The 21,238-nt window shown below is 53.7% G+C and overlaps 1 protein-coding gene across 1 annotated transcript; it reads right to left on the reverse strand.

The window, feature by feature from the left end:
- Positions 1-216: 216 nt before the first annotated feature.
- On the reverse strand, positions 217-19,825 carry Gnai2 (G protein subunit alpha i2). The gene is given in 8 exon segments (NM_001244054.1): positions 217-407; positions 745-898; positions 986-1,115; positions 1,625-1,753; positions 4,115-4,275; positions 4,427-4,568; positions 4,806-4,848; positions 19,708-19,825. Coding segments are annotated over 8 exon segments (1,068 nt in total).
- Between the last annotated feature and the right edge of the window lie 1,413 nt (positions 19,826-21,238).

Genomic DNA, 21,238 nt, shown 5'->3' on the forward strand with positions numbered 1-21,238 from the left:
AGCCCTCTAGTTTTGTTCAGTGGAAAGCAGGGTCCTTCTCTTTCCTTCCCTTGCCCTCTGGTCCCCATTGCCTTGCCCACCCTCGCTCCTTCAGGCTGACTATCCCCAAAGGACCTCCCATAAGCCCCAGCCCCATCCCCTCTCCAAACACAAGGGTTTCACTATGCTGTTTTCCAGCACCCTTCTGACTCACCATCCTGCCAGGCCTGCTGCCCCTCAGAAGAGGCCACAGTCCTTCAGGTTGTTCTTAATGATGACATCAGTGACGGCATCAAACACAAACTGCACGTTCTTGGTGTCGGTGGCGCATGTGAAGTGCGTGTATATTTCCTTGGTGTCTTTGCGTTTATTCAGGTCCTCAAACTTGCTCTGGATATAGCTGGCTGCCTCATCATACTTGCTGGCCCCTAAGAAAGAGACATGAGGACTTTGGGATGTTGAAGGCAGGCGAGCTCCTTCCTGCATGTACAGGGAGGGTCTGTGCACATGACAGACGAGCACACGTGTGCGCAGCATGTTCATGCGTGATGCTCACATGTGCGCATGCAGGCTCAAACGCAGAGGCCTGCGTGTGATAACGAGCCTCCGGTGTGCCGACAGACGTACACGTTACTGAATGCGCTACCATACAGCCTGTGTTTTTCATTCTGTCCAGAAGGGGGCACCCATGGGCCACCAGGTCCCCGAGGGTACCTCCTGGGATAGCCAACACCCCACCTGTGAGAGAGCCTTCACGAGCCCCACCTGTGTACTCGGGGAAACAGATGGTCAGAGGGCTCTGAGTGATCTTCTCCTCAAACAGGTCCTTCTTGTTGAGGAAGAGGATGATGGAGGTGTCTGTGAACCACTTGTTGTTGCAGATGCTGTCAAACAGCTTCATGCTCTCGTGCATTCGGTTCTAAGGAAAGGGCACGGAGTGGGGACTGACGCCCCTTCTCCCCCTGCCAGGCTCCGTCCCCACCACGGGGCTCTCTCGGTCTCTTACCATCTCCTCATCCTCAGCCAGCACCAGGTCGTAGGCGCTCAAGGCCACACAGAAGATGATGGCGGTGACGCCCTCAAAACAGTGGATCCACTTCTTCCGCTCGGATCGCTGGCCACCGACATCAAACATCCTGCCAACATTGGGTCAGCTTAGCTCCAGGGAAAAGAGCCCCGGGGAAGGCATTCTTGCATTTCACAGGCTGGCAGGCTGAGCACAGAGACCTGGCCAAAGGGGGACAGCTGCCATGCTGGCATCATCCACACTCACTCACAGCAACCAGGGTACCGACTCTGGTCAGACAGGCTGGAGTCACACGGGACCCGGGCAGGACAGGCTATTAGCAGGAGGGGACTACTGATAAACTAGGCGGTGAAAAGCTGGGCAGTGGTGGTGCACACCTGTAATCCCAGCACTCAGGAGGCAGAGGTAGGCGAGTCTCTGTGAGTTTGAGGCCAGCCTGGTCTACAGAGCTAGAGCCAGGACAGCCACCTAAGGTTGTTACACAGAGAAACCCTGTCTTGAAAAACACAAACAAAAAACCTCGGTGGTGAAATATAAGGACACGCTTTCCCAATACAGGCCTGAGGACCCCAGAGGGAATTATGCCCAGTGGCTACTCCTGTCCGTATGCCCACTCACTTGAAGTGTAAGTCCTTGAAGGTGAAGTGTGTTTCCACAATGCCCGTGGTTTTCACACGGGTCCGCAGCACATCCTGCTGCGTAGGGATGTAGTCACTCTGCGCAATGCGCTCCAGGTCATTCAGGTAACTATAGGGAGAGAGAAGAGGGTTAGGCAGGCCAAAAGGAGCACCCTGACCTGGACCTCAGACAGACCACATCCTGCTTCTTTCTTCTCTTCTCCCTTCTTCCTCATCCACCCTCTACTCCACGCAGGGTCTGGTTTATGGAGCCCAGTGTGGTCTCAAACCCACAATCCTCCTTGCCTCAGCCCTGTGAGACCGTGAGATGATAGGTGAGCGCCACTGTGCCTGACATTCTTGCATCTTTAACCCCTGCCTGCTTCACAATTGTTAGTGAAACAAACACAGGCTCAGTTTCCTTGTTTCCCACCTACAGAATGGGATTGGGAGAAGGGTTATGGCTCTGTGACCCTAGCAGTCAGGGTCTCAACTTGACCTGCACCCAACGGGACCCAGAATGTTGGAACTACAAGTAAAAAGTGGGAGGAGGCAAATTAGTCCTCTGGGGAGAGATTCAAGATGCTAATCGGTGTAATTAAGTTACCCACTGCAGAGCAACCAGTATGGTCTTTTCATGTGGGACTGAACATGTTGGGGCCTGCCACCCCCAATGGGTCCTTTGCCTAACACCCAATAAAATTTAAGCTGAGATGGGAGCACAGACACCTGCTTAGCAGAGGTCCCTGGGGCTCCTCATCACAAGCTCCTTTAATTAGTATCAATGCCTCTTGTGCAGTGTCCAGGGCTAGGCTCTCTGTGCCTCAGGGCTGAGTCCGGGCCCTGAAGTGGCTGCCCTCTACTGGTCTTTTGTTCTTGGGGCAGGGGTGCTGGGGCCAGCAGCCAGCCAAACCAGGCCAAAGGGAAATGATCTCAGAGAAGCAGGGATAGAACAGAATAACAGGAAGGGCCACGGGGGACCATGACGCGCTTGCTGTGACCTGTATGCCACGTTCCATCCCCTGCAGACGGAGCCCCTAGTCTGGAAGTCTCAAGAGGGCTTCTATACCAGTTTCTCCCTTCTCAACAGGTGGGTTCACCCTAGGGACCCTCTGCTCTGCTGTGGTCTTGCTGGACTGTGGTGAAGCCTGGGGTACCCGTTCTGTGTACGGCTCTACCCCATACCCCTCCTTTAAATGATCCTGTCAAAGCAGAAAGCACTCTGGCAGAGCGGGGCCTATGGTGACTACTGAACCCCAACTCCTAAAACAGTCCTGGGCATGCAGTAGTATTTGGGGAATAAAGACACAGGAAAACAGGAAGTGGGAAGAGGACCGGAGATGCGTCCTCATCCTAAGCTCCTTGAGTACTGGGGACACTGAAGTAGTTTTGATTGTCAACCATTAGGTTGACGGGGTTCACCCCTCCCTGCCTCTATAACCCACAAGCTCAGCTGGTGGCTAAGCCCGTGATTTCAGGGTGGGGCAGTGCTGAAGCCTGGAAGCCTCTACAGATTTGGCTATGATCCCAAAACTACTAGGGGGGTGGGGGATGACACAAGGGCAGTTAGGCCATGCAGGGACGACAGAGGAAGCCTATTCATGTGACTGAACCAGGACTTGGGAGCCCTGGCCAGGCAGAGTGTCTCCTGCCTATTCTTGTGAGGTCTAGCCCTGTTGACTTGGCTCAGGATTGGATGGGCAGGAGGGACCTGGAGGGGTAGGGGTGGTGCTAGCTGGCTAGTGGAATCAGGAGGGAAGGAGACCTCAGCTAGCATTTATCTGGTGACACTGTCCAGTACCTATGGATGTCTCCTATCACCTACCAGGACAGCTCAGCAGCCTGCCTCAGTCTTGACACACGGCTGAACGGCAGGACCATTCAGAACTATGTACTGGCCTCCTGGATCCAAGCCTGTGGGTCTCTGGGATTCCTGGGACTCTGTGATCCTCCAGCTGAGTCCTGGTCTTGGCTTGGATCCAGAAAAGCAAGGTCCAGGCTCTAGCTTGTGCACACATCTGTGACCTCAAAGACGCCTCTTCTTCCTCTGTGAGCCTGAACTCCTGAGTCCTCAATGACAGTCTGGAGTTTGCATGTGCCATGCCCCTGCCTCAAATCCCCTTCCACTCTTCCCTTTCCTACCTCTGGCTCACAGTTCTGCTGTGGCCACCCCTCCTCTGGGCTTCCCCCCAATGGTACTGACACCTTCAGCTGTCATTGCTTAAGGGCCTGTCTTTTCCACTCATCACTGTGTCCCTGACGCTTTGCACAGAGCAGGTGGCAGCAAATGTTCTTCAGAACAATTATGTGTACAGACAGATAAGCTAAAGCGCCTGAAAGCCACTGCGGCTGCCGTTCCGCCAGGCCTTTAGAGACTATGCTATCTCAGCCCCCCCTACCCCACCCAACCCACCACCAAAGCCTCCGTGGACAGTCATCAGTTTTAGCACCCTGGGACCCCTTACCATGCCTGGTCCCTTGCAGTACTTACTAAGCGGCCGAGTCATTAAGCTGGTATTCCCGTGAGCGACCAAAGCAGGCTTGTACACCATGGTCAGCCCAGAGCCTCCGGATGACGCCGGACAGATCCTCAGGCAGCATCCCTTGTTCCTCAGCAGCACAGGACAGTGCAAACAGCTGCCTGGCATCATCCTGGGCCCAGAAATGGAGGCCAGTCAGCCAGGTAAAGGAGGGTACCCCTTCCCTGACTATCAGAGGGAAAGAACTCTCCCAGAACAGGGCCCAGGGTGGAGCACCTTCAGGTTCCCCAGGTAGAGGGGAAGGAGCAGGAGAATGCACATACCGCACGCTGTGGGTCGGCAAAGTCAATCTGCAGGTTGCCCATGGCCTTGACGATAGCCATGATGGACTGGATGGTGTTGCTGTAGACAACGGCACGATACTGCCGGCACTCTTCCTCTGAATAGCCATCTTCATGGATGATCCTGATCAGCAGAGGTCAAGAGTTATGTGTGTGTGTGGTCCACAAACCACAAGAAATCACACGGCTGCCAGGGACTCCTGGGGACTGCAGGGATCTGCTCCAAAGAACCCTTGGTCCACGAAGCCAGATTGATATAAAAAGCTATGAGGCACTATGAGACAAACGTGGAGCAAGCAGAGAGACAGTACAGGACGAGATGAAGATGATCAAAGTTTGGGGACCACTGCATGCCACTTACTTCATCTGCTTGACAATGGTGCTCTTCCCTGATTCCCCAGCACCTGGAATAGAGAGTACAGATGTCAGAAACAGGCCCAGAGGGCTCTGTAAGCAGACACACAGCCCAGCTGCCATTAGTCCTGAAGGTACTTCTCACCTTCCACACATTGGCGGCACAGTGAGATGGGGTGCAGCCAGCAGGGGCCACAGTGGCTAAGGAACCCCATATAATATCTGCCCTGTGGCGGGCTCCTGCAGGCCCCTGTCCCTAAGCACTGCTGTCTACCAAGCTCAGCACCTCTGCCCTGCATGAGCTCAGGATTTGCCTAAAGACTTAAGTCCACATTCTCTGTTCTCACATAGGCAGGCTTGCCAATCTGCACTTCAGGCAGAGCTGGCTGGAATGTACCCTGCATATTGCAAAAACGGCAGGAACCCCTCCTCTCCCCAAACCCTGAGATTTAGCTGCTAAGCAACCTACAAGGGCCACAAAGTCACATTCCTGTCCTCTGGATATGGCCCAAGGCCCAGCCCTCTGTTTCTAGACCAGCTCTGTCCTAAACAGATGGAAAATAGATGCCCCCCCCATCCCACCCCCACCCCGCCACATTCTGACTCAGGCTTCTCTAGCCTGACAGCGCCGCTGTCCTCATTTCTCCAGGACTGGTTCTGAGGTTTGTTAGTTTCTCCCATGTTTGCCACAGCAACTCCATTGAACAAGTATCTTTTCTGGTCTCCTTTTACAGAGGATATGAAGTTCAAATGTTACATTCTTGGTGTAGGATCACACAAAAAGCATTCAAGACGGCACCACAATACCAAGATGAGGCTCCTCCTCCTTCTCAGCCTCTGCCCAGGTTCACTCTGCTCCTGCCCCTTCCCAGCTGTCACACCTGTACTGCCAGAAACTGCCTGCCTCTGGTTTCCCTCAGGCCCCTGCTTACACGGCTCCCTTTACTGGGTAAACCTGCCCCATGCTCCATTGACAGGTCTATGTCTCCAGGAAGTTCACAGGGTTGGTGGCAGGATCTATGGATAGGTTAAACTTGGGAACTCTGTCCTTTCTGTTAGGATCCCTTTATGGACAGTCAACACACTTAACAATAACATGAGTGATAAAGATGACAAAGTTACCACGAGCAACCATTGTGTGCCAGGTAATATCTATTGTTTTGTTTTTTGAGACAGGGTTTCATGTAGACCAGGCTGGCTTCAAACCTTCCATGGAGCCAGAGATGACCCCAAATTTCTGATCTTCCTACCTGGAATTGCAATTGTGTGTCAACATGGCCGGATTTTTGTTGTTGTTGTTACTGTTGTCTGGGTCTCCCTCCCCCCTCCATTATTATTATTTTAAGGCAGGATCTCACTTATGTAGCCCTGGCTGGCCTCAAACTCACAAATACACCTACCTCTGCCTCCCAAGTGCTGGTTTTGGAGGCATGCACCACCATACCCAGCCCTTTGTTACAGTTCTTATATTTTGGGCTGGAGAGATGACTCTCAGTGGTTAAGAGCACTCACTGCTCTTCCAGAGCACCTAGGTTTGGCTCCCAGCAGCCACACCGTGGCTCCCATGTGTATGTAACATGGTTCTAGGGGCTTTGATGGCTTCTTCTGGTCTCTGTGGGCACCCACATGCTGCATATAGATAAACAAACACTCATACACACAAAACTTTAAATAGCTCTCTTTTGTTTAAACTTTATGTGTATAGTTGTTTAGCTTGCATGTATGTCTACATCACTTATGTGCCTAGTGCCCACAGAGACAAACAAGGCTGCTAGATTTCTTGGAACTACAGTTATAGACAGTTATGAGCTATCATGTGGGCACTGGGACTGAACCTGGGTCCTTGGGAAGAGCAGCAAGTGCCCCTAAGTGCTGAGTCATTGCTCCAGCCTCCAATTATTATTTTAAATTATGTGTATGAATATGTGGATGTCAGTGCAGGGACCCACAGAGGCTCCCAGATCCTCTAAAGCTAGAGCTAAAAGTAGTTATGAGCAACCCAACATGAGTGCTGGGAACCAAACTTGGGTCCTTTACAAGAACAAATACTCTTTTTGTCTCGAACTTTTTTCGAGACAGGGTTTCTCTGTGGCTTTGGAGGCTGTCCTGGAACTAGCTCTTGTAGACCAGGCTGGTCTCGAACTCACAGAGATCCGCCTGCCTCTGCCTGCGAGTGCTGGAATTAAAGGTGTGGACCACCACTGCCCAGCCAAGAACAAATATTCTTAACCACATTTTAAAAATGTGTGCCCTCAAAAAAAATAAAAATAAAAAAAAATGTGTGCACTCATGTATGGGGGGGGGAGCCCACTCAAATTGCAATTGTCAGTTCTTTCCTCCCACCATGTAGACCTCAGGGGTCAAACTCAAGTTGCCCAGCTTGGTGGCAAGCACCTTCACTGGCTGAGCCATCTCACCAGTCCCATTAACCAGGTGTTGTGTTTTGTTTTTTAACTTTAAAATGTTATTTTTGTATTTTTAGTTATGTGTATATATTTGTGTATCTGGGGTGGGTATGTGCACATGCATACAGGTACCCACAGAAGCCAGAAGGCAACAGATCCCTTAGAGCTGGAGTTACAAGCGACTGTGAACCACCTGATGTGTGTGCTGGGTATTGAACTCAGGTCCTCTACAAGAGCAAGAAGCGGGTGCTGAGCCATCTTTTCAGCCACGCCACGCCCAGCTTAAGTGGTTCTGGGTTGAACTGAACCCAGGGTTTCATGCATACTTGGTAAGTACTCTACCTATTGTATTTACAAGGTACTTTTATCTTCACAGCAAACCTCAGGTAGGTTCTATTCTCACCTCCATCTCTAAGGAAACTGAGGCACACATTGTGGTACAATTAGCCCTATCTATGGGTTGTCCACCTTGCTCTGCATAGTTCCTCCTGGAAATGCTACGTGCCCGGGCCCAGCTGTCCTTGTCACTGTGTCCCTTACAAGAGTGGGTCTGGGAACATCTGTGATCCAGCAGCTGCTCTGAGAGGAAAGGTTTGAGTTCTTACAAATGTCACCAGGTGCCTATAATAACTGAGTATCCAACTGTCCCACCCTGCTTCCCAGGATCATGTGGACACTAATATGGCACAAACCTTCAGGCCTTGGGATAGTGTTCTCTCTAGCTTTTTAGCCCTGGGCACTAGGGGTCCCAGGTTTGGCATACTGCCTGGGTATGAGCTATGGTCATTCCACAAAACAGGGCTGTGCACAGCAGTGAAAGAGGCTCCTTCACATTCTACAAGCCCAGAAGGATGTTCAGAAGGCCTGCAGAGCATGCCCACACTATCCAACCGTTGCCCATACCACCTACCCACAGGGCCTCAATATCTGCTAAGAGAGGGAAGGGCACAGTGGCCACCTAGCTAGCCTTCCCACTTGCTCCCACACAGCAGAAGGCAGGGGAATCCATCTTGAAGCAGAGGAGGAACCAGTTTCAGCCAGGATTGAGCCCTTCCTTATTCAGGGAGCAGAGGCTAAAGATGTGAAAACGTGGGGGTGGGTCGGGTGGGGCATACCATCCAGACAACAGGGGCAGGTCACTGAACAGACTCCAGGACAGGTGGGAAGGGTAATGGAAGCATCTGTTCAGGACACAGGAGACCTCAGGTGAAGGTTGTCCCCTCTTACTGGACCTTGGAACTCCTGGTTATGTGAGACATCGGTTTCTCTACTGGCCATTGTGGGTAAAAAGGGCATCTAATCTTTCAAGCACTCTCTCCAGAGGAATTATGGGCTACTTATGACCCTGCCCAGTGCCAGAGATGATGGCACGAACTTGCTTTGCATTCAATTTCCCTGGCAAAGCTGGCAGACACCAAGACAGCCACACCTGAGCAGCCAGGCCAGGAACCAGGTTCAGATACTTCTTACCTCAGCCAGCTGAAGGCCTACTGCCACACCGCCCTAATGCCTCAGTTTCCCATTCTCAGGCCTCTCAAATTCTGAGTTGGGAATTCTCTGTATCTAGCAGAGGTCACAGCAAACACAGCCCCTTTTGACAGGTGGATAAAACAAGGTTAAGAAGCTTACATCTCTGGGGGTTAGGGAGGTCCCTCTGTCTTTACAGCAGCTGTGATTCAGGCAGGAAGTAGTGAGAGGCAGGACAAGGGTGCGGTACTGGCAACCAAGCAGGAAGTAGGGAAACATCAGGACAGAGTCGGGGAAGGAGTTGGAAGCAGGTCACCCAGTGAAAGGTGTGTGGTGAAGACCTTGGCTCTCACACAGACTTGGTGCTCCAGGAGCTGTAAGGCTACAGTATCATTCTCCACTATCTCCGTCCCCCTGATGGCCATTTCTCCATCATGGCCTGACTCATTACTTCTACCATCTAGCCTGGAGTTTGCTTGTACTCACTGGGCTTCCCTGGCCAGCCCTGTGACTACCTGGGGGAGAGCTACCCCATCACAACCTGAATTGATGCAGGTGCTGAAAGGGAGCCTGCTCTACAGACAGTGGCAGGTGTCTGCCTCCCCAGCCCCGACCTGGTGCTCCATCCCAGCTGAATGAGGCCAGAGGGGGACCCACAGAGGTTCCCTAGAGTGGCTGTGACATTCCCACGAGGCTACATCTCTTCCCACCAAGGAAAACACCTCTGCAGCTTTTGCCCTGAGTCTAGCTGCTGGGCCCACTGCAGGAGGTCAGTGATCTCCGAGGCTGCTCTTCATAGAAACACCTGCTTCTACCCGGAGCACTGCGCTCCTGTGGAGAGAACAGACTGGATGTAGAGGGTACCACTTCATCCGCCTGGCAAGACCCGTGAAGCCTCCCCACGGATGGGCCTCTAAATTCAAGCACTTGGTGTTCATCTAGGCCCCAGCATCGATGACTCTGCTGTGAATCCATCTTGGACTCTGCCTCCTACATTAGGCTTAGATCTGCTGGCACGCTGGGACCTGCTGTTGTCCTTTCTAACCTAAGTTTCCTCAAGCAGCCAGCTGGTCTACATTTTACTTTTGGCTCTTCCACTCCAGGATCAGAGGGGAGGGGGGTCTAGATCTTCACCACCCCTGTTGCCCACACTGATCCTTCCTAAGATTTCCATTAGTTTCAGCTCCTTCAGGTCTCTGGTACCTCATCTGTGAAATGGAATAATGCATTTTTTCTGCCTCCTCCTCCTCTTCCTCCTCCCCCCCCCCTCTCTCTTTTGGTCAGGGTTTCTCTTAGTAACAGTAGTGGCTATCCTGGAACTCACTTTGTAGACCAAGCTGGCTTTGAACTCACAGAGATCCGATGCCTGCCTCTGCCTCCTAAGAGCTGGAACTAAAGGCGTGTGTCACCATGCCTGCCGATGCATTACCTTCTTCTAACAGGAGAGGGGTGAGAATTGAATGCAAAGCTCCTCATGATGCATCTCACTCAAGGTTAGTGTGCAGATAAAAGTTATTTCTGGGGCTGGGGTGACTGCTTAGCATCTATGTGGCAGCTCACAACCATCAATAACCACAATTCTAGGAGACGTGATGAGCCTATGCAGGCACCAGGCCAGCGTGCAGCACACAGACGCACATGGAGGCAAACACGCATGTGCTTACAAATAAAAGTAGTAATAACTAAATAATTTAAAAATACATTATATGAAAATTTCCAAGAATTAAAAATATGGTTTTTGGATAATTTAATAAGTAAGTAAACACGTATGTATATATAGGTGTTTTTTGAGAAAGGGTTGGTTCCTCTGTTTAACAGACCTGGATGTTCTGGAACTTGCTCTGCAGACCAGGCTGGCCATGAACTCAAGAAATCCACCTGCCTCTCTCTTTCTCCCACGTGCTGGGAATAGTATGCACCACCACACCCGGTGATAAAAGGTAAAGATTATGTCTGTGTGAGGGTGTCAGATCTTCTGGAACTGGAGTTACAGACTGCTGAGTCACCTCTCAAGCCCATAAAAATTAAAAAAAACAAAAACAAAAACCAACTTGTTACTAGGGGCTGGAGAGATGGCTCAGAGGTTAAGAGCACTGCCTGCTCTTCCAAAGGTCCAGAGTTCAATTCCCAGCAACCACATGGTGGCTCACAACCATCTGTAGTGAGATCTGATGCCCTCTTCTGGACTGCAGGGATACATGCAGGCAGAACACTGTGTACATAATAAATAAATACATCTTTACCAAAAAAACCCAAAAAACAAAAAACTTGTTACTAGCGTCCGGGCAGGATGGTGCATGTCTGTAATCCCAGCGCCCAGAAGGGGTGGGCAAGGGGATGCTGAGTTCAAAGTAAATCTTGGTTACATAGTGAGCCTCTTACCAGAAGGAAGGAAAGCGATTGCTGCTATTTTCCTATTTGATGGAAGAGTACAGATTTCCCCAAACATCACTTCCTATAGCGCACACTAACCAGCAGCGCTGGTCTCAGTGGCTCAAGTACTACAGTTCTCTCACTTGAAGAGGAGTTTCTGAAGACTCTGAGAGAAAAAGCAGCGGTTAACAGGCTGGGACAGGAGTGAGAACGCAGTCCTGCTGGGGGCGCCAGGAACTTTTACATACATAGCACCTTCTTCTTGCCCAGAAGCCTCCCAGCCGGTACCACTGACTCCACACACTCAGAAGGCCCGAAAAAGCCCTCCCGGGAGGCGGCTCCCGAGCTGGTGGGCTCCCCTGGAATTCACGGGCTAAGGAGAATAGGCAGCTGACGTGGCAGCCGGAGGGCACAGATTCTCGTAAGTAGCTGGGACCACAGGGTAGGCTTGGGCAGCAGCCCAGCTCAAAGCCACAGCACCAGGCACACCCGTTCCGCCCCAATCCCAGTGGGTCACAGTGGAGATGAGCCTGAGCCCTGGGATGGCCACCCTAAAGGCCGCCCGGCTACTACAAGTGCCACATCTTCAGTGCTGTGTCGCCTCTACCATTCTCCATCCTATCGCCTCCCTGCCCCGGGGCCCAGGGTCTCGGGCTCAGCTACCACCAGGGGGAGCCCAGCAGCCAGAGACAAAGCAGAGGGGGTGGGGGCTGGGCAGCGCGGGGAATGTTTTGTTTCAGCAAAGGAGCCTCCCCAGCTAGGGGTGGCTGGGGGAGGTGCCAAGACCCTCGGCTACAACCTCCTCCCTGGGAAGCCCCCAGCCAGCTTCAGAGCATGAAAACACCGGAACAATGGAACAGGAGGGAAGAAAGGAACCGAGAGGGCCCAGCCAGACAAAGGCTCTAAACCCCACCCCAGGCCTCTCTTCCTTCCTCCAGGTGCTGTTCTTTGACCCCCTTAAGCCCTCCAAGGAGGCTCAACACATCCTCACACTGGGGGGGGGGGTGACAAAGAGGTGGAGTTTTGGAAGGATCCTGCAACACTTCCATCAGATGCCCGGACAAATTAAATCAGTCACCCCCATGCCTCTCAGGTTGTCAGTCTTACCTGTAAGCCTGGGGACAGACCAAGCCCCAGGTCGTTGGTACATCTCCCCTCCTAGCTTTTTAAGGACTCCTTTGGCTATTCTTCGGGGGGGGGGAGCAGGCCGGGACGGCTGCCTCTTCTGAATTACTGTGGCAGGCCATGGGGGGGGGTGCCTGCAGCCGGGGTGGGCCTCAGTGTCCCTATCTGTGAAATGTACCCCTCAGGGAATGTGCCAAGCCAAAGGCCTGCCCTGAGCAGCTTTCCTATGGTTTTTGCCACTCCAAACTGCCTTAGGGCCCAACTCAAGTCAGCAAGGGTCCATGCAGGCACAGGTCCCAGTACCAAGCACGGCCTGAGATCACACAACCAGGAATGTGGGGATTGGTTCCTTTTGTACCCAGGCCTCAGCGATGAGGAGAAACGTGGTCTAAGCTTTCCAGCACAGGCTCTGAGCCTAGAGGGCCTGTTGTGACAGCACAGCAGAATCCTTTGGAACCTCCATGGTGGACACAGACCTGAGACCTGGAAGTCAAGAAGCCTGCGCATCTGTAGCAACTGCTACCAGCCCACACAGTAGACAGGCTCTGTCACCACAGTGTCACACACACCGAAGCCACCATTGAGCTAATAATCTTCACCTTAGAAGCCTTCCAGGAACATTCTACCATTTCCACCTGTCCGGCCAGCTCCCCCGCTGGGCCAGCGGTGGAAACCTGAGTCCCTGTCAGCGTTCCTCTAGTCCAGTCTACTTCCCTCACACTGGAGGCTAGTGGAGGAAGAGGCACAATGCTGAGTTACTGAGTACAGCATGAGTGTCATAAGGAGCAGGGGTTGAGAGGAAAGGCGGCAAGTGAGATAGCCAGAGGATGAAGCCATGGCCGCAGGCAGATTTCTGTTTGGACAGCAAAAAGGTTCAAAGAATCGTGGGTCTCACCTTTCAGAGCAAAAGAGGAGTAAGACTCCTCGAGGCAGGCTCCCCCAAGTACCCACAGAGCGTACGTAAACCTGTAACAGGCTCGGCAGCATCTGCTTGTCATCCTAACACCAATCCTGGCAGGTGGGCACAGACACCAAGAACTACAGTGGTTGGGCAGATGCATGACTGCTTGAGTCATATCCCAGCACCTCTGCTTGGATGCCCTCAGTTTCTCCACGGGTGAAGAAGTTACTGGTGTAATGCCTATCTCGACCTCACAAGATTCAACAGACTGCAGAAAGTCTAGCTAGCATCATATAATAACCAAGGTTCAACCAGAGTCAGCTGCTGTCACTCACAGAAGGGAAACCAAGGAATGGTGAAAATACCCAGGTTCATCAAGTTGTGATGGGGGAAATCTTAGGCTGAAGGCCCCTCATCAGCCCCTTGGCAGGGGAAACCCAGAGTGTGCAAACATGGGGCTGCTGCGCCACTTCCAGGCATTCATCTCTGCCTGTAGCTGGCCTTCCTGCTTGGAGGGCAATGGCCGCTCGGGAATCTAAGAGCAGCTTTTGGCCTTCCTGCTGGACCTCCCACTGGTGTCCCTCTCCCAGCCACCACTTCCTGTGGCTAAAGGAGGGGCTTAGAATCCTTCTTAGAGGCACCGCCTCTGACATCCTGGCCCCAGCAGTTGCTAGGATAGGACAAGGACAAGGCCCTAACCTAGTGACAAGGGAGTGCTGGAGGCCGCAGGAACTCACAGGTGAGCCTGGGCAGGTGTGAGCCTTCTAGGCCTTCTGGCTGGCAAAGTCCTAGGTGACTCAGGACCCACAATTTTGCACCAGCACCAAGCAGCCCTCTGGCCTCTTCCTCTTTTGGGCTCCTCCCCTCCAGCTGCTTCCTCCTTTTCTCTGATGTGGACACCATTTCCCTGAGAGGCCTAGCTACACGACTTCTTATCTCCACTCTTGCCTAGGCACAGTAGGCACTGCCATCAACATCCTCTAGACTCTGAAGCAGTTGGGGTGGGGGAGCATCCTTCAAGGCTCAAAGACACCTGCTCCCCACCAAGCCTTTGATGACCCCACTTTCACTCAAACTGGCCTGGCACCCCCTCAGAGCCCTGTATGCAAATTCCAAAGGCCAACCCTGAATGGTAGCCCAGCAATCATTGTTTGGTCCTGGAAGGTTATCCTTCCCAAACCAAGAGTAGCTTCAGACCCGTGAAGCACCGACAGGGTGAGAGGGTGGGGCTGGTTTAGTAAGAACAAGAGCTCTAGGCAAAAGGCAGGGTGTGGCTAGACAGAGGAGGCCCCACCCTGCCACCTGTAGCTGAGGCTGGGGCTTCCTGAGAGCACCAGGTACCAGGGACACCCTGCAGAACATTCTTAGACAGGATCTGTGAGCTGTGGCCTGGCAACAGTGTATGGACTCTTTTCTCAGTGAAATCCCAGCTTGAACCTACAGAGCTGAGAAGGCTGCCAAGCCTACACCCTGCCCCACTGGCCCCCGCCTACCTCTATCACAGCACCAAGGTGAGTGGAGGCCGAAGTATTCAAGCTCCAAGTCACATCTCTCATCCTTGCTGGTGGTAGGGGTGGGGTGCCCTGGTCCCTCAGTGGCTAAAAGCTTTCTGGGTAAACAAAGTTGCTTCCACCATCTTCCTGACAAGCGAACCAGTGACTTTTAGAAACAACTTGAGAGACGCAGTGAAGGGTGCAGACTGCAGGCAGGATATACAGGACCAGAGTGTGCTCCAGTGGTCCAAGTGTCCCCAAGTACCAGCCGTCTCTGCAGAGCTATGGAGGCCTGGTGACATCACTGTGGCCGCTGTCCCAGCTCTGGTTGTCACTGGGTGGTCAATTCAGTGTTCACCTCACTTCTCAGATCAGCCCAGGGCCAACCCTACAAGCTTCACAGACCCAAAGGAGCCCTGACTATGCCCACTCCACATCAGGCAGCCTAGGCTCTGACTTGAAAATAGCAGGTGGCTCCATGCAGCCTGAGAGCTTCTTGTGTGGAAACCTGTGCCCCTCAGCTGGCTGGACTGCCACCTTCAGCCGCAGCCGCGCATTCCCACTAATGACCACCTGTTTTACTCTGCTCAAAGGACCCCCACCACCTCCAGTCAAGCCAGGGATGCACCTGGCTGAGCTGATTCACCAGTTCAGGAATATCTTTACTGGTTCCTATCTCTGGTCAGGGTATTGTGCAGCTTTTAAGTTGGCTGTACCAGCACTGGAGCGATGGGCAGGGCTGAGACTAAAGATGCAGACAGAGGAGTCTAGAAATGGCTTGGACCCCCCCATTCCCTCCCAAGCGTGGGAGCTCATCCAGGCTCACCATGGCAGACAAAGCCTTGCCCAGCCTGGGGGAGGGGTGGGAAGAGACTTTGAGGCCCAGGCAGACCAGCCCCCCATTCAAGTGCTAATGAGCTCCAGCAGGAGAGAAGCGGGTTAGGGGAGGGAGGCTGCCTGTGTACCAGCCCACCTGGCTCGAAGAGCTCTGCCACACCCCCAAGACTAGGCCCCAGAGATTAGGCCTTCAGGCCCTAGGACAGTCAGTCACTTCATCCAACATCAATTCTTTGCAAACCCAGGCCTCCCACTTGCTGTGAACTTCCTGGGGGCAGGGAAGGGAGTTCCCCAGGGTCCCCAAACTGTACCCAGGCAGCTCTGTCTTTGATAGCAGGGGATCCCTCATCTGGTTTTGTTTGTTTTCTCTAACCCCCAGGCTCTAGCACACTGTACCCACAACCCCTGAGCTGTACATGATAGGCAGCTCTTGCAGCCAAGATTCTAACCTTTTTAAAATTTTATTTTCTGTGCATTGGTGTTTTGCCTGCATGTATGCCTGTGTGAGGGTGTTGGAGCCCCTGGAATTGGAGTTATATAGTTGTGAGCTGCCATGTGGGTGCTGGGAATTGAACTCAGGTCCTCTGGAGGAGCAGCCAGTACTTTCTTTTCTTCCTTCTTTCTTTTTCTTTTGGTTTTTTGAGACAGGGTTTCTCAGTGTAGAACAGAGATCCACCTGCCTCTGCCTCCCCAGTGGGGGGATTAACGGTGTAAACACCACCGCCTGGCACAGCTAGTACTTTTAACTGCTGAGCCATTTCTCCAGCCCCAGGATTCTAACTTATACCAACGTGCCCCTCTGGGTGGTCCAGCCAGGGTGTGCCTCCTGCCTCAGGCCAGGAAACACTCAACAGAGTCTTGGGAATATAGGCCACAATTCCAGTCTCAGTGCCTTTGTTGAATCGGTTCTCTCGGCCCTGGTGCCTGGCATTGGCCAATGGTGAGCCATCTCATGGGCCAATGATGTTCGTTTTGCAAGCTACTGAGGGACTCCTCCAGAAAGCATCTCTTCACAGTCACCATTAGAACAGTTCCATTGCCTCGCTGGTCAGGATCCCAGGCCAGCCCTCCCATCTGTCTCCTCGTTGGAAGCCCCAGGATTACATTCTCACTCTCTCATTCTCATATATTGTCCCTCACCCCCAAGGGCTGTGGCCTGCTGCAGGATGTGTCAGGAGCTTCATGGTTTATATATATACTTAATATGCACCAATACCAAATGCCTACCTTTTGCTAGACACAGACAGGACACAGCTACAAACTCCCTTTTCCTTTTGTAAATGCACTGAAGCCTGGCTTTGAGCAGTGCCTGCACTAACAAACCTGGAACACTCTTGATCATTGGTCTCCCAATGAGCACTTGTCACCTGCTCACGGTGCACCAAATGGTGACTCGGAGACCTCTACCTACCCATCCCTCAAACCAAGTTTACCAGATACATCCTTCATTCAACACACAAATGAAAAGGACCCAACCCTGCCTTGTTCCCTCAAGGGCCAACACCATGTCCTAGTGGGCACAGCAGGAACCCAGGGGACAGAGATACTATATCAAGCCTTGGTGGGACTGAGGGAGGATTCTAGGAGATCTATGAATGGAACACTCAAAGGCCTGTGGCAAGACAAAACACAGCATCTACTCTCCGAGCCTTCCTGGAGTCCACAGTGGGCATTGTTTTTCCTGGTATGTCCAGTTCAGGCTGTCACCAGAGCCCCAAAGTCCACCTAGGCCCAGCTAGTCAGTCAGGTTGAACTGAGGGTCTGCAGGGGGGCTCCCCTGCAGTGAGACTGGTATCAGCTTCTCTACTTGCTCCACCAAGCTGCCAGGGAAAACTATCTTGCTGGTGTGTACCACATCTGCCTCTGCCCTGGTGACAGTGACTGTGACCGACGGCTGGCAGGGATACAGGGTATGGAGGGAGACAGTGCGGGTGGGGCAGCAGGCGTGGTTCTGGCTAGGAGGGAAGATTGGCACTTGCCCAGCCTAAGTCCCCGTTGCCTGGACAGAGTCTCCGGCTACGCAGAACCGGTGCCTGGAATTCTGAACCTGCTACAGCTGGGATCCCATTGTCACTTTACTCCTTCATGAGGAAGTGAATAACTCAAGCCAGGACCCCTTCCCAGGTGGCAATGACTGAGTGAGTGGTCATGATGACTGGGTTGTCCATTTCAGGCAGAGCTCTCAGTCCTTGGTTGTACACCCTCTCCAGGGTCTTAGCCTCACAGCGGGTACTCCTCTGACACAAACCAGGAATTTCATTATGGAGGAAGGAAAAGCCAGAGAGACAGGATCCTGGGATAGACGGTTCCATGGTAAAGTGTGAAGTGCTAAGCCAGACCTTATACCACTGGCTGATGTCAGCCTAGCGTGGGAAGGGATACCGGGTCCCACTTAGTCTGTCCCGAAAGCTGAGCTGGGCTCTGAGAGACAAGCCTCTCAGGATAGATAGAGGAAGCCTTGTGTTACAGAACAGGCCGGGAGTCCTGTGCAACCAACCCCCTTCCCCCGACTCTCTGGTCCAGACAGACCCACATCTCCTCAGCTACCACAGTAACTGCAATAAACCTGGGAGGGGCTGGTGAGGGGCTCCGGGCTGGGCACCGGGAGGTAGCGGTCCCGGAAGTGCCCTCCGTAGGCTCAGCAGCAACGGACATTCCGCCGCCCGCCGCGTCGACACCCACTCACTGCTCGCCGCACTCGCAGCAGAGACAGGAAGAGGCAAGCGCCCAACGCAAAGCAGCCCAGGAGGCTGGGCCGCCGCCCCTTCCCGCCCCTTCTCTTCCTCCCCGCGGCAGCAGCGGAGCGGATGCCATTTTGAAACCTCCGGGGCTGTGCCCCCAGGCCGGGTCCGCCGGGACAGTCAACAGATGGAGCCATAAAGACAGACACGCTGGTTCGCGGCCACAGGCCTGCCAAAAAATGCCAGGCTTTTCATAGCCTGCAGGCCCCGCGGCGGCCCTGGGACTGAGGGGCCACACCCCCCCACATAGTATCCAGCCGACTGCGCTGCTGCTGCTGCTGCGCCGCCGCCGCCGCCAGGGCCTTCCTCCCCACAGTCCCCAGGACCCCGCGTTTCCAAGCCAGGCTGCCACGGGGAACCACTCTGACTCCCCGTGGGAGACTGGACACGACCACCGGGCCCACTGCCTTTGCCAAAGCCTAGCTTGGATGCCTCCGGGCACACGGGGCTACCGGTCGCTGACTCCCCGCCAAGCCCTCATTCAGCTTGCCCACCGCCCCGCATCCCAGGATTCCTGTGGGAACCAACAGGTCCACTCAGTATCCTAGAGGCCATCCTCCCGGGCCTTTCAGCCCTGGCTATGAGAACCCCGGCACCCGTCAGCAGATCTCTTCAGACACACAGGGGCAGCAACATGTCGGTTGTCTCACAACTTCCACTTCCCCTCAATCCCAGCAGCCACCATCTTCCTTGGCCTTGGACGTGGCTACAACACTAACTCCTCCATGTTCCCTCCTATTGCCCAGACTCCCCTGGCCCTGGCCCAGACAAGCCTTGGAAACTAGGAAACACATTCCCAGGGAATGGAACTTGCCACAGATGCTTGAGGCCTGGTCCCGCTTCCCCAGTGTGACTCAGTCCAGCCTCTTGGGGAGGGGGGGGGTCCTGCCCAACTCAGCCTAGACCCACTCCAGCCCCTGGTCGCCCTCCTCCCACCAAGGCCCACCTGGTACAGGAGGGTACAGAATGGAGCGATGCTAGTGTGAGAGAAGACTTAGAAGAGGGGCAGATGGCTTGGGGGGCTGATGCCTGTGGACACCTGGCATGGAGGCTCTACAGGGATTCAAGCTAGGGAGGACTTGAGAGTAGTCAGTCAGCCCCCCCCGCCCCCCAAGAGGTTCTCAAGGGGTCAGAGTGCACAGGTTGGAGGATCCAGATCCCAGAGTAAGGCTAGGGGAAAGAGGCTGGGGCTTGACAAGGGTCCCAAGGAATGCTCATGCCAATAGAAACAGAACAGGTGGAGCTAGAAGGTGGGAACCGGCGGGTTCTGGGGTTTTAAGTGAAGCCCAAGAAAGTGTGGAAACACGAGGCAGAGCTGATCAGGACCTCTGATAGTAGGGAGGAATAGTCAAGCAAGGTTTGGTGTCTGGGTATGGGGGTTTGGGATCTGGGATGAGTTAAGGGTCTGAACTAGAGTCCCGGACGAGGATTAAAAGTCTAGATCAACCTAGCGCTTCCAATCCTAAAGGGGGGCTCCGAGGGGCTTCAAGCACAGGTATAGACAGTACCCACGCCGGGGAGTTTCAGGTCCTTGTCTGGGGGGTCCCAGAACCGGGCGCTGCCTCACCTAACAGCAGCAACTTCACCTCCCGCGCCGCCTTCTCGCCGTCCTCCCGCAGGTTCTTGTCGATCATCTTAGAGCGCTCGGCTGCCGCCTTGTCCTCGGCGCTCACGGTGCAGCCCATCCTGCCGTCCGCCGGCCCGGCCTGGCCCCCACACGGCCCACGGCCCGGCTCGGCCCCGCCCGACCCACTCCGCTCCCACCGACGGCCCTCTGCGGGAAGCTCTCAGGTCCGCAGTTCCGAGCGACTGCAGGAGGCGCCTTCCCGGCCGCCGCGCACCGACGGCGGGGCGGGCCAGGGGTGGGGCCCGGGCGAGCCAAGCCCGAGACTGGACCGGGGCGGGTCTGGAGGTGGGGCCAAAGGAAATTTGGGGATGGTGATTGGCTGGAGGGCGGAGCAAAGGGCGAAGTTAGGCGCAGTCCAAGCCTGGGCGCAGGCGGAAAGCGGACCGCTCGCTGCTAGGGAAGGCGTTAGGGGTAGAGCTAACAGGCTCAGGCCTCTGGGCGGGCTGCAGGCGGAGCTCCGCTCCGATTGGGTGCTGAGAGCCTGGGGCTCTGTTTCAAGACTGTTGGACCCGTTGATCTGGTAGCCCAAGGGTCGGGACTGGCTGCCCTCTGTGCAGGCCGAAAAGAAACCAGGACTTTGAGTTTTTGTGAATTAAAAGAGTAAGATGGAGAAGGTGTGTCTTTCACTTGCTAGAAGTGAACCCATAAACTTGTTTGGGGATCTACTAATCTCGACCCCGCGGAGGGCAAATGATGCCTTTCTGGATCTTGGTTTTCTTTAAGGCAGCTTTCTAAGTTGCACTACGTCAAAAAGCAAAAACGGCTGGTTGCTGTCTTTACACCTTTGCCTGGACTATCTTCCCCTGTCATCTACACCTTAGTCCTTTTGCCTGATAGGCTGGGAAGCATTCTCCTGCAGGCAGTAATTCCGGGCTTCAGCCAGGGACCAGTCAAACTGGACTCTAGCAGGAGAGACAGAAGGAAGAGAATGTTGCCATGATCTTTTAATTTGTCCCTTTCGTTCTCTGTCAGCCTCTGGAGGCTTCCTCCGTTCCATGTCTCTTCTGGGTAGTGGCTGCAACCCTGTGGCTGAGCAAAGGTGGGAGTGGAGATGTTTCAAATCTCTCTCGTCCGCTTTTTAAGAGGAACCTGTGACCCCAACTTTGACTGGACTTCTGATGCATTTTCCAATCACTATGCAGTAAGATTTTCTGTACAGCCCCAGACCAAAGCCTGTTCTCTCTGGAGTGTCCGTCCATGTGTCCACATCAGCTGAATGTCTTCCCTGTGGAGGAGTCATTAGCCTGTAATCATCCAACGCTTCCCTCAGGGATCTTTCTGCCTGAAGTCAAAGCTCAAGCAGGCCCTGCCCCCGGCATGCATTAAATGGGATGAAAACACTAATGCTATCTATGGAGAGAGATATGATGTATAGATCCACCTGTAGGATTTACCTCCAACGTGACATCGTGAATATGGGCACACACAGCTGAGCGCAATCTACAACATACCGATAACACACAAATCCCTC

The sequence above is a fragment of the Cricetulus griseus genome, chromosome 4 (assembly GCF_003668045.3).
Source record: "Cricetulus griseus strain 17A/GY chromosome 4, alternate assembly CriGri-PICRH-1.0, whole genome shotgun sequence".
Taxonomy (NCBI): domain Eukaryota; kingdom Metazoa; phylum Chordata; class Mammalia; order Rodentia; family Cricetidae; genus Cricetulus; species Cricetulus griseus.